Source organism: Chiloscyllium plagiosum, chromosome 2, assembly GCF_004010195.1.
Source record: "Chiloscyllium plagiosum isolate BGI_BamShark_2017 chromosome 2, ASM401019v2, whole genome shotgun sequence".
NCBI lineage: Eukaryota > Metazoa > Chordata > Chondrichthyes > Orectolobiformes > Hemiscylliidae > Chiloscyllium > Chiloscyllium plagiosum.
Window position 1 is genome coordinate 25,184,609 of NC_057711.1, and position 13,450 is coordinate 25,198,058.

At 40.1% G+C, this 13,450-nt stretch overlaps 1 protein-coding gene across 1 annotated transcript in view; it reads right to left on the minus strand.

Moving 5' to 3' along the window:
• Window positions 1–232: 232 nt before the first annotated feature.
• Window positions 233–13,450, minus strand: part of enpp6 (ectonucleotide pyrophosphatase/phosphodiesterase 6) — a 43,490-nt gene continuing 30,272 nt past the window's right edge. The window contains exons 4-8 of the mRNA XM_043705594.1: window positions 12,229–12,370; window positions 10,264–10,443; window positions 7,147–7,284; window positions 2,411–2,534; window positions 233–1,508 (exon numbers count right to left, since the gene is read on the minus strand). Of these exons, the coding sequence (XP_043561529.1) occupies window positions 1,303–1,508; window positions 2,411–2,534; window positions 7,147–7,284; window positions 10,264–10,443; window positions 12,229–12,370 (790 nt within the window). The 3' untranslated portion in view covers window positions 233–1,302. The remainder of the gene's footprint in view (window positions 1,509–2,410; window positions 2,535–7,146; window positions 7,285–10,263; window positions 10,444–12,228; window positions 12,371–13,450) is intronic.

Consider the following 13,450-nt stretch of genomic DNA (forward strand, 5'->3'; position numbering starts at 1 on the left):
TTAATCCAACCAGGGCAAATGCCAAACTCAATGCTTTCTTATGTTGGCAATGGTTCTACTGGGAAAAAAAAACATCTAATTGGAACATGAGCATTCCTGTCTGTTCACTCATTAGTGAGAGAATGTAGAAGAGTTTCTTTTTGTACATTCATTGATGGGACATGGGCATCACTGACTGGGCCAGCATTTATTACCCATCCTTAATTAGACAGATGGCATTTTAAGAGTCAACCACTTTGCAGTTGTCTGGAGTCACATGTAGGCCAGGCCAGTTAAGGATGGCAGTTTCCATCCCTAAAGGATATTAGTTCGCCAGATGAGCTTTCTCCTAATAATCGGAAATGGTTTCATGTTAACCATTAGACTCTTATTTCTAGATTATTATTGAATTCAAATTCCACCATCTGCCATGGCCGGTTTCAAACCCAGGTCCCCAGAATGTTATCTAAATCTGTGGATTAATAGTCTCGCAATAATACCAATAGGACGTTATCTACCCTTAAGGAGCTCCCCCACAATAATTAGACTGCATTGTGAAATGTAGTTTGAGTAAAGGATCATGATGTAGTTTCTGAATCTCTTGCTAAATAGCATTCTATCAAATAAAGGAAGAAGTAAAGTCCAACCAAATGTCTCCTCGATCTTGCAAGAAGAACAGTGTTCTGGTGCTACCATAATATTGGAACTCATTAAATTTCCACTTGATGCTGTCATCTGGACTGTTCTGAATGAGCTATCTTAGGAACTATCATGTCCGGGAAGGACATCAACTCTTTAGCAACACAACTTGCATCAGATCAACAACTTTCATTTTTTAAGAAAAATATCACAGGAACATCATCAGACAAAGATTAAATAAAGTTAAAGAAGAAATCATGAAGTCTGAGCGAGAGCTTGTTAAAAGAGCTGTTAATCAATGAGGATTTCTGAGGAGGAGAGGGAGGGAATGAAGCATTAGGATGTATGAAGAAACTTCACAGCATGGGGCCAAGATGGCTGAATGCACTCCTGCCAAAGTGAGGAGGGGATGTACAAAGTGTTAGAGTCAGGATGATGGTAGGATTGTTACTTCTGAGTATGCATGGGAGGTGTTCAACTAGTTGTGCATTATAGACTATAAAACATTGACATTTTACTCAAAAAAGGATCACTTTACAGCATTCAGTAGGAAGCTATTAGGGTCCAACGCTTTGACAGTATGATTAAACATTATTTGAATATCCAAAGACAATTAATTAGAACAATCTTAGTAAAAATCACAGAGTTCAATTCAAATGTTTTAAAAAATTAAGTGAAATCAAATCAGAAAAAGACCCAGCCCAACATTAGTGTCAACACAGTTACACTAACTTTTGCAGTGCAAGACAAATTCACACCGTTATTCAGCATCAATTTCACTCGGGACCATGTACCATTGTTTGGCAATGGATTTATTCCAGCAACATGACACATGATGTTGTATACATCAACCACTCTTATTGGAGGTGCCTTGTAATTTGATCTGAAATCTGAACAACATAAAAACTGAATTAGTCATGAAATTGTTTTACAAAGTTTAGCGTTTTGGCTACTGTCAAAATTGGACACTTAAAAAAAAAAATCATCTTATAGCAATCCAATTTAAGATTTGCACTGGTGAAAAACAGTCCTTAAACCCATGCGGGGACGCACTTTGGCAGACCTTGATGTGTGTTCCTTCCAAATCTGTTATTTAGTTTGCTTTCACATTAGTTGTAAATTTGCTTTCATATTGAACCAGTCAGTGCTAAAGAATTTGGTGATGTATTTAAAAATCAGAATAATGTATGAATTGGAGGAGAACCTAGAAATTATGCTATTCCTGTAGAACTTTGTTCATTCATCCTCATGGGAGAAAATTAAAGAAGTAAGCCACTTAGAGTGGTTTATTGCATCCCTATCTTAATTGTGCTTAATTCTATAGAGAAGTATTGGAATTCACTGAGAATTCAACGGTGCCCCTATTAGCAGGAACAGCAGAGTATATCATCACACCCAGAAATGTTGCTTCAATTTAAGTACACACATTTCATTCAATGTTTCTGGTTTTGTTACAATGGAATGATGGAACAATGCCACTTTCAAAAGGGGCCCTCAATTTGGTTTGAGGTCCAAAATAAACCTGGAAATGGGAACAAATTGGAAGTATGGTGGTTAGCTGATGAGTTGCAAAGATGTTTACTGGTGAAATTCCAGAACATACAGCCTTGATTTCTGAACAGCAACTGCCAGTGGTTTGGAATGCAGTGGAGGACATGCAAAAACCGCAAAATATGTTTCCCTGCATGATTTATTATGTAAGACAATATATAAATTTAAGTTGTATTTGTTATACTTAAAATTCTCTTCATAAAGTCAACTTACAAATTTGAGAACAGTATCAAATGATTACCTGGTCCATAGGCCAGAAAGAATCCTTTCATATCCATCAAATCATTGTCATAGCCATGCCATCCATGCTGCCAACCCTTCTTGCCATCTGTTCCATTGGCCCAATAAGGCAACTTCTGTATATTCTGAAAAAAATACAGCCAAAAATATAACTGTACATTGCTAGAGAATAGTCAAAAAATGAACCAGATCTTTTAGCAATTCTCATTGTACCACTACACACTGGAAAATATAACTGAAGCTCTGAATCTCCTTTTGCCATTTACACCGCCTTTAACTCAATCAAGGGGATCAGTTAGATTGTGAAGCTGAGTGACATCAACAATGTGTGTTCAATTCCTGTAGTGGCTGAGGTTACCTGAGAGGATTCAAGCTTTTCAACCTCTCTCCTTGCCTGAGGTGTGGTGACCCTCAGATTAAACCTTCACCAGTTGTCTCTCTCTAATGAAGACAGCAGCTTTACAGTCTGGTTAAACTATGGTGACTTCACCTCCACCATTCATTTCCTTACTTGTCCCTTTATCATTCTTTTTGCCTTGCACCATCAATTAATTAACCCCTGCTGCTTTCCCCTTTCTTCTTTGCACACATCTACCCATTTTCCTGCCTCTGTTTAAAATCACTACGTTTTTCTAGTTCCTATGAAAGTGCGTTGACATGATGCATATTTTCCTCTCCTCACAGATGCTGCATGACCTGTGAGAGTTTCAAGCATTTTCAGTTTGTACAATGCATACCCTGCTTATTTCAGCAGGTTTCTAACCTCTGTGAACTTTAGACTTCCCCTAGGAAGCTCTATTTCCAGACCTTGGGCATACCTTTCGAACATCATTTATTTTCAGTGGTAATTAGGAATAATGGAAGTGGCTTCAGGAAAGCCAACTGAGAAAGCGAATACATTGATAGGAATGTCAAAGAGAATGACTGAATTACTTTGAACAGATCCATCCAGATTCTGAATAAGTCTGAATATCAATGGTTCTATGGGCAATAAACAACAAAAATCTGTTCTTGAAGCAAACATTTCCACAGTGGATTATTGTGCTCTGTTTTAATATCCCAGACTGGGTTAACAGACTATGCTCCCTCTAGTTCCACATTGCAATAAATTCTGATTTCGCGTCTCCATAAGTGCAATCAGCTGGAGCTGTAAAAATGACCTTTTTGGAACAGAGTTATATGACACTAATCAAAATTTATTGTCATGATTAGGTATGAATTGTGGTGACTTAGAATCTTCTGCCAGAAAAAGATATACCTGAGAGAGATTTATCTGTTCCTGCACTTATATTTATCAGCTCACAGAGGGGAATCAGCAAGGGGAATCACAAAGAATTTATGATCCATGTGGGTGAACAGGTCTGTACTGACGTTTCTGCCCTACATTATCCTATTCCCTCAGTTTAAATAAGTGGAATTAAAATTAGGTCCACTTCTATACTCACCCAATTTTCCTTCATTTCTTCTGCCCAAATGATGGAACAGGAAACCATAAGGGCTTTAGTAAACAGAATGAGACGGATTTAACATGCAGATTTGAGTCAGAGATGCAGATGCATACTTCCATTATGACCAGTCCATTTTAGCATAGAACAGTACAGAAAGCAAACAACATCCCCTTTTATGCGTCTGGCAGCTGCTGTATTCTGAAATGTAAACCCTCCGCATCACAGACAGTCACCTTGACAGCTGCTTTGAAAGGACAAGTAGCTAAGCTAATGCAGGTTCCCAGAGGTAGGTGCTGGGTGGGTAATGGTCAGAGTGCCATGTGGGTCAGGTGCTGGACACATAGGGTGCCAGGGGTAGAGTGCAAAATTGGTAGGGTGCCAAGTGGGCAGAGTGTCAGTGAGTAGTGTGCCAGGTGGGTAGGTTGCCAGGGTGGCAAGGGATGTAAGTAAGAGATGGTGGAGGGTGGTGTTGGCTCCTGGGGGTGTGATAAGGTTAGCGTTGGGTCCGGCTGTAGAAGTTGGACCCCAAAGGGTCAGCTGTGACAGCAAATCCTTAGTCCTGAGGGTGAGGGGGATGTCAGTTACATGATGGGGATAATATCGGGCCTGGCTGCAGGGCAGGAGTGGATGGGTCCTGAAGCGGGAAATAATGGAGCTGGGGTGTCAACTACCAACATTTTCTTATGTTTGTCATGTTTGTCACTTGCAGGAGGGGATGGGGTTGGGGGAAGGGTGTTGTGTCTGGTAGCCAGAGGAGGGGTAAAGTCAGGTCCAGTGGAAGGGGCAAGGGTTTATCAGGTCTCAAGGGTTGGGTTTGGGGAGAGAGGTGTACTTCAGGCAGCTGGTGAGAGGGGAAGCATCAAAGTCTATGGGTACAACGAGGCCTCAGATCCAGTCCTGGAGAAGTTAGAGTGTTTGCTCACAGGGAGAAAGGAGGGGTGTGTCAGATTCTGGGGGAGTGGCCATGGGAGTGTAGGGTTCAGGGGTGTAAGTGGTATATCTGGTCAGGGTCTGGGGGAAGTTTAGTTCGGGTTCAATTAAATAGTTACTTGGGAGTTAATCTAGAAACTTAACAGTCTAACTTCCCCTGCATAACTATTTATTATCAGCGGTTAAATTCTCCAAGTTCCTCAATTTAACAGGCTCCTTTGGAAAGTTCCATGCTTAGGGAATTGCCCAGCAGCGTCTTCAATTTCTCAGATTATTCCTCTGGAGTCAGCCATGCCTTCTTTTTTGGACTGCAACGGTTTACCAGGGCAGCTCACCACTACCTTCTCGAGGCCAATTAGGGACAGGCAATACATGCTGGACTGGCAGCAATGCTCTCATCCCGCAAAGGATTGGAACGAAAGCCAAGGATTCCACAGGGTCCCCACACACACTTCCCATCCATAACCGCAGAAATAATTATCTGGCTGTCGGAAAATGCTGACCAACGTCAACTCAGGAATTAATCTGAAAATCATGGGACGTAACAAAGAGCTACTCTTACTTGCTTGTTTGAGATCCAAACAACCCTTTATTTTAATTGTATTTAACTCCATGAGCAGAATCATAGTCATTTGGTGTCAGTTGTAATATAAGGGATTTCTAGAAGCTATGCAGCAAGACTGTTCCCATTCCATGCAGCATAATTCTACAATCCACATTGAATAGAACAGTACAGCACAATAACAGGCCCTTTATGCCATGATGTTGTGCTGAACATGCATTAAACTAATCCCTTCTGCCTGCCCTCGGTCTGCATCCCTCCATTCCGTGCATATTCATGTGCTTATCTATAACGACCATATCATTTTTGCCTCCTCCACCACCATCGCCCCGGTATCACATTCCAGACACAAATCACACTCTGTGTAAAAACCTTGCCCCTCACATCTCCTTTGAATCTATATGACAACAAACATTTTTAAAAATAGATCCACAGGTTGTTAGATCAGATCAATAAATTAGTGGCACATTTTAAACTGTGTTTAGAAATGATAAACAATCTGTTGTTTGGTTTAGTGATCTGACACAAGTAGTTATAAAGCCAACAATTCACTAGATTAATACTTGACAGTCCAAGGTAATTGCTGTGATGTGGAGGTACTGGTGTTGAACTGGGGTGGACAAAGTTAAAAATCACACAACACCAGGTTATAGTCCAACAGGTTTACTCGGAAGTACTAGCTTTCAAAGCACTGTCCCTTTGTCAGGTAATTAGTATTGTCATATATATCAGATATTGCTGACATTTTATGACTATCTTTTACATGGTGCAGTTATCTACTTATCTGTGCTCTATGATTTGCATTTCTGTGTACATTTAATGTCTATTCGTCCTTTGTACTTAAGAGTTTGGAATTAGCAGTATTCAATCATAAATATGATTAGCTGGTATAATTAAAGTATTACTATAAAAAAGCATACCAAAGTCAAAGGTCATCTGCTTATGTTTCTGATTTGGCTTCACATTTAGGTTATGCTATCTAAGAAATTGTTAAGAATCCAATGAAATTGGAACAAATTGCTCTCTTACGTATATTCAAGTCTGAATATAAATGTTAGTAGGGTTCCATGCTATTGTAGATAATTACACTTAAAGCATTTGACTGTACAATGTCACCAGCCTCCAATATCAGCGAAAATAAATCTCTTTTTGGCTTGGTTACATTTTCACTCCTGCTAATATTTACAGTTTCACATGACAATGCTATTACCAACTGAAGGAATTTGCGACATTGCAGCACAGTGGCTCAGTGGTTAGCACTGCTGCCTCACAGCGCCAGGAACCTGGGTCCGATTCCAGCCTTGGGCAACTGTCTATGCAGCGTTCACACATCCTTCTCATGTCTGCATGGGTTTCCTCCAGGTGCTTTGGTTTCCTCCCACAATCCAAAATGTGCAGGTTATGTGGATTGACCGTGTTAAATTGCCCATAGTGTTGAATGGATGTGCAGGCTAGATGGATTAACCATGGGGAATGTAGGGTTACAGGGATAGGAAAGAGGGGTGGATCTGGGTGGGATGTTCTTTGGAGGGTTGGTGTGGATTCGATGGGCCGAATGACTGCTGTGACGATTTCACAAGTAAGCCAAATACTTCATGCAAGATGATAAATTATTGAACTCTTTATCTTAATTTCAAATGCTAGTTCTGACAACAAGCCAACTAATTCAAGGAAAGCAACACTTCATGACTTCTAAGAGACGTGGATGTTCAGAATGCACAAACTGAATACAAATTTGTCACTTCACAATGCAAACATAAAGACTTTCTGACTTAGAAAATTATTATTTCACCATACCTCAGAGATAAACCATCCTTCTTGAGCGAGCAGAGTAAGTGGTGCTACAAATTTGCCACCTTTATAATGATATTTATCTGGAATTTCATCTTTCTTGTACACGTTCATCTCTTTAACTTTCTTAAGGTTGCTATACAGCTGGTAAAATCAAAGAAATTACATTGGTCACGTAGTGTTGAGTTACCTCATTCAAAATACCTTAATCAAACTGAAGCTTCTATTATTAAAATGCAGTGTTTGAATAGTTTATGAAATGAATGATTTCACTTCAGAACAGTTGCAAGATAACCGGCTCTTGTATTTTTCCATGTCCACCAAGACAAACTAGGGATGAACAGTTAACAAGAGAGAAACAGTTACATTGTGTGGCATGAAATGTCCACAGGATATTTAGATCAGTTGTTGTTTATTCTAGGAGTGAGGAGCTGCCCTTAAATAGATTTAAAGTGTTATTTGGTCTTTGCTGACATTTTATTTATTGCATTGAAAGCATGTTACAGGCTAATTTGGACAAAAAAAATGGACCATTAAGGGTAAAGACTTGCAGCACGATGTTGATCTGATCTTTCTAGCCCTACAATATTTGTGCTCACCTGATAAAAATGTCTTCCTTCTGAGAAGAAGATCACATTAAAATATTCACACAGGTTCGACCTGCCCCGTTCAAAGCGCTCTATGGTGTAATACCAATTCATACAGATTGTCCAAATTTAATTATTAGTTTGTCATGAGTTAACTGATTATAGCCAATGTGGTAGTTCAGAGGACTACAAGGTAGAGTTATTAAAAGTACAGTGAGTGCCAATAGGTTTTTCAAACCATTTGTCATGAATCTTGTACTTAAAGAGAGCAACAGACGAAAGATGAAATGTGAGAGTAAGCTAGCTAGTAATATAAAAAAAGATGGCAAAGAGTTGTCAGGTATCTAAAAGGTAAGAGAGAGGCAAGAGTAGACATTAGACATGGGAAAATGGGGGTGGAGATGTAGTAATAGGGAACAAGGAAATGGCAAATGTACTGAATACTTTGCATTAGAGGAAGTTGCCTGCAGCATACCAGAATTTCAAGAGAGTCAGAGAATTCAAAACTAGGCAGCATTTTTTAAGGTGAGAGGAGAAAGATTTAAAAGGGATCTGACAGGCAACTTTCTCATACAGAGGGTGGTTCATAAGTGGAATGTACTGCCAAAGGAAGTGGTAGATGCAGATACAGTTACAACATTTAAAAGCCAGTTGGAAAGATTTAAAGGTATATGGGCCAAACGTAGGCAAATGGGACTAGTTTAGTTTGGGAAACTTTGTCGGCATGGGGACAAGTTGGACCGAAAGATCTGGTTCCGTGCTGTATGATTCCATGAGTGTCGCGACCATCATTAAACAGCTGGGGAAGCTGAAAGGTCTGAAGGCCGATAAATCGCCCAGACCAGATGGACTACCCCCCAGAATTCTGAAGGAGATAGCTAAGATGATTGTAGAGGCTTTGGTGGTGATCTTTCAGGAATAACGGGAGTCAGGGAGGGTCACAGAGGACTGGAAAATGGCTAATGAACCACCCTTAGCCACCCTTAGGGTGGGTGGTCGATGACAGCAAACTATAGGCCAGTTAGCCTGACTTCAGTCGTTGATAAGATTTTAGGGTCCATAATTAAGGATGAGGTTGCCAAGTACTTGGAAATGCATGGTAAAATAGGGCTGAGTCAGCACGGCTTCATCGAGGTGAGGTCATACCCGACAAATCTTTAGAATTCTTTGACAAGGTAATGAGCAAGTTAAGCAGAGGAGAGTGAGTGGACATGACCTATTTGGATTTCCAGAGGCCTTTGATGAGGTGCCACATAGGAGGCTGCTAATTAAGACAACAGCCCATGGTGTTCGAGGAAAGATACTGGCATAGATAGGGGATTGGCTGACTGGTGGAAGGCAGAGAGTAAGGAGAATGGCATCTTTTTCACAATGCCAGTTGGTGTCTAGTGGCATTCCATAGGGATCAGTGTTAGGACCACAACTATTTACATGGTACTTTAATGGCCTGAATGAAGAAACTGAGGGCAGTATTGCAAAGTTTGCAGGTGACACAAAGTTTGTTGGAGGAACCAGTAGTTAAGGTAGTCGTGAGGCTGCAGAAGAACTTGGGACAGGGTAGGAGAGTGGGCAAAGAAGCAGCTGATGGAATACAATTTATGAAGGTGTGAGGTTATGCACTTCAGTAGGAAGAATAGAAGCACATAATATTTTCTAAATGTGGACAGGCTTTGAAAATCAGAAGGACAAAGTGACTTGGGTGTCCTCGTTCAGAATTTTCTTAAGGTTAACGTGCAGGTTCAGTTGGCAGTTAGAAAGGCAAATGCAGTGCTAACATTCATTTCAAGACGGAATACAACAGCAGAGATGTACTGCTGAGGCTGTATAAGGCTCTGGTTGGACCACATTTGGAATACTGTGAGCAGCGTTGGGCGCCATATCTAAAGCGGGATGTGCTGGCATTGGAGGGGATCCTGAGGAGGTTTACAATAATGATCGTGGGGATGCAAGGCTAGTCATATGAGAATTAATTAAGCACTCTGGGTCTGTACGTGACAGAGTTTAGACGAACGAGGGGGAATCTGATTGAAACTTACAGGATACTGAAAGGCCTGGATAGAATGGACATAGAGAAGATGGTTCCACCAGCAGGAGAGACTACGACCTGAAGGCAAAGTTCACAGTGAAGGGGTGACCTTTAGAATTGAGATGAGGAGGAATTTCTTCAGCCAGAGGGTGGCTAATCTGTGGAACTCTTTGCTGCAGGGGCCTGTGGAGGCCAAGTCATTGAGTGCATTAAGATAAAGATAGATAGATCCTTGGGGATAAAAGGTTATAGGGACCAGGCAGGAGAATGGGGTTGAGAAACTTGTCAGCCATGATTGAATAATGGAGCAGAATTAGTGGGCCAAACAGCCTTATTCTGCTCCTATGATTTCTATTCTTATACATAATCCTGACATTCTTATAGGATGTTTTCCTGCTGACAGCATGGCATTAGCAATTTTTCTCAGTGCAAATCAAATTGACGAATCTTGAAATCTATCCTCAGATCCCTTGTCCCACTCAGATACATTGCAATGAGTTTGTTGCCTACCTCATTCAGTTTTCCTTCTTGAGGCCACAAACTGACTATAGGCCCTCGATCCATCATGTTCAGTACATCTGACATCTTTATGTACTTATCAAGTTCAATGACCTTCTCGGTCCAGAAAATGTCGGTCATTCCATGGTCCGAAAACAGAATAACATTCAATTCATTCTGGAGACCCAGTTCCTGCAAAATGTGCAAAAGAGTAAGTCCTGAGTTTGTTTTTTCCCTTTCCATATATTACAAGAAGAAGTTGCAAACAATTTAAAGTAATTTTACTGCCTCAGGTGAAACTACAACTAATACTTAAGAGCAATAATTGGATTTAGGTTTCTTTTCCCCATGTATTTCTGAAGTACATCAGCAATAGGTGTCCCTGGTATGTGCTGGAGATGAAGGAGTTTGCTAGCTGCTCTGTAAACTTAGGAAATGTATGCTCAAATGCAAACCATGTGCCACTGCAGCAGCTTTACTCAGGACCCTGACCTACAACCTGCCAATCTAGCATTTCAGTTGCCAAGCACAGAGCCAGGTCAGACAACGATGAGCTGAATGACCTCCTTTCGTACTGTAGCCATCCTATTAATTCATAAATAATGCTACCAAACAAAACAGCATGTTGATACATTAGAGGTTTATACAATCATATTTTGACACAGTCAACTTAGGGTAAAAGATGTGACATATCCTGCAGTCACATGCCTCATTTGGATAAGCCTGGCTGGTATGATTATTACAGATGAAAGAAAGACTTCCAAGGATTTGCTATGAAAATGTTGCAGGGTAAACTGAGATGGTACATGGTGTATTGAGAAGACCCTGCAAGGTAGTTACACTGAGTGACAATGTCAACCCTCTTTGAGTTTAACATGAATAGACTATAAATCTTCCAAAATCCCAGAATGTGGGGTACAGGTGTTGGGTTACATATCATAGAGCTGCAAATTTCACATCATTTCCAAGGTAAAAGGGAATTAAGGTCAAAAATAGCACTTTTTCCTAGATTCAAGGCTAATGTGTTTTATGTTAACACGAGGAAGAAGGCAAAGGAAGCCTTTTTGAGATCAGGATAGCGGCTTCTATATAAACCAGTGAATATCACAGGCAGACAGCAATGAAGAATAAGCATAGAAGGAAACGTTCCTCTCTGTAGTTTAAGATATGAGTTGTGTACACAAAACTGTGTAGTCAGTCATAATTTTACAGTAGAAATTTCTGAACATCAAATCTTACATTAATCTCCCCGCTATTCAATTGGAAATTGAAATTTTAAACATTGTGAGTATTTAAGATTTGTAAAAATGTTCACAATACTATGGTTCACATTGAACAATCAGAATGACATCTTCAAACTGTCAGCACATTGTTTCATGAGAAGCAATTTGAATTCACATTAAAGGATCAATCTCACCCTGCTTCAATACAATTGCAGATGATACAAAGCCAACTTTAAACAGTTCCATTTCAATTCTTTTCTGGCATAAAAATATAACTTGCCAACTAATTATTAGTATATCTGCATTTAGTAGGTTGACATATTTTACCTTGAGGAATTATAAGAAACTAAAGTCTTGCATTTATGTAGCAACTTTGTGGGATTTGAACCTACAACATTCTGATTCATGTGAGTGAATCTGATTTGTTGAGCCCTGGCCAAAACAGATTTGTTAAGCAAGGCTTAAGTGTACACACATTGAGTATTGTGATTTTGTCTGATAGTTTATAAGGGCCAACTAGAAAGAAACATTAACTTCAATGGAAATGAAATGTAGCAGGATGTAAAACAGACTGCCAATCACTGCCTCCCATATTGCACTATCGCACAGAGTCAACAAAGTCAACATAATTTTGTAGGACTCTAAAGATGTGTTCAAGCATCCACTGATTGAAGTAAAAAGTAGATCTCCTCAGAAGTATAATTTTGTTGATGAAGCAATCAGTGTATAGATTGACATGTGTCATTTTTCTGACCTTAATTTTCATATTCATGCTTCTTAAAGTTTCATCCAAACTTTTGGTGGCTTCCTTCCTCTGCTCTGACCAAGGACCAAAATGATGACCTTCAACATCATTGCGCTCATAGTACACTGCGGCCATGTCTGCTTTCCCCTGCCTAACCAAAAAGCAAGACAGTTAATTAAAGGCAGTCCTTTCTTTAACACGTATGAATCAACTTCTCCTTCATGACATTATGATATTTTTGGGACCACTGAAACATTTCAAATGGCTTAAATTTACCTTTTTTTGTACTGATGTGGATTTTGCTGTCACGTCCAACAATAATTTCCCATTGCTAATTGCCTTTGAACTGACTGGTGTTCTAGGCCATTTTAGAGGGCAGTTGAGAGGTAACAATATTCCTGAGTTTTTGGAGTCACATGTGGACCAGAACCAAGAAGGACACCAGATTTCCCTCCCTAAAGAGTATTAGTGAACCAGATGAGTTCCTCTGATAATCAACAATGGTCATTTGACAAACTGCCAACTCCCCATTTCTATTGAATTCAAATGTCACCATCTGTAGGTGGTATTCTAATCCATGACCCAGAACATTAGCCTGGGATTAACTGACATTATCATTACACCACTGCCTCCTTCATTGGAAATACTTCACGATTTGTAGCTGTGCAACAATCATAGTAGTTTCACAATGCATCGAAAAATTCACAAACCTGGTGTGACCATATTCCTTTTCTGACATAACCAAGTGATGGTGTTCTATAAGGGATCTAGTACCATAGCATAGATTCCAGATACATCTTTCTCTGGAATCACAGGAAATGACAATTTTTGATAGATACTGTTTCCTCTCATTACCATTTGGATTATCTGTCAGCCAGAACATATTCCAACAACATAATATGGATCATGCCATCAAGAATCTACCAGGACATCTCTATATCACAGTTTGGACAAAGTTTGGACAAAGGAACCGTATTGTTGAAGAGGAGAGTGTGAAACAGACTGTAAGCTAGAGGAGATACATGTTAGGAAGGAAGATGTGTTGGACATTTTGAACAACTTGAGGATAGACAAGTCCCCTGGGCCTGATGGGATATATCCTAGGATTATGTGGGAAGCAAGAGAGGAAATTGCAGTACCGTTGGCAATGATCTTTTCATCTTCACTGTCAATGGGGGTGGTACCAGGGGACTGGAGAGTGGCGAATGTTGTGCCCCTGTTCAAAAAAGGG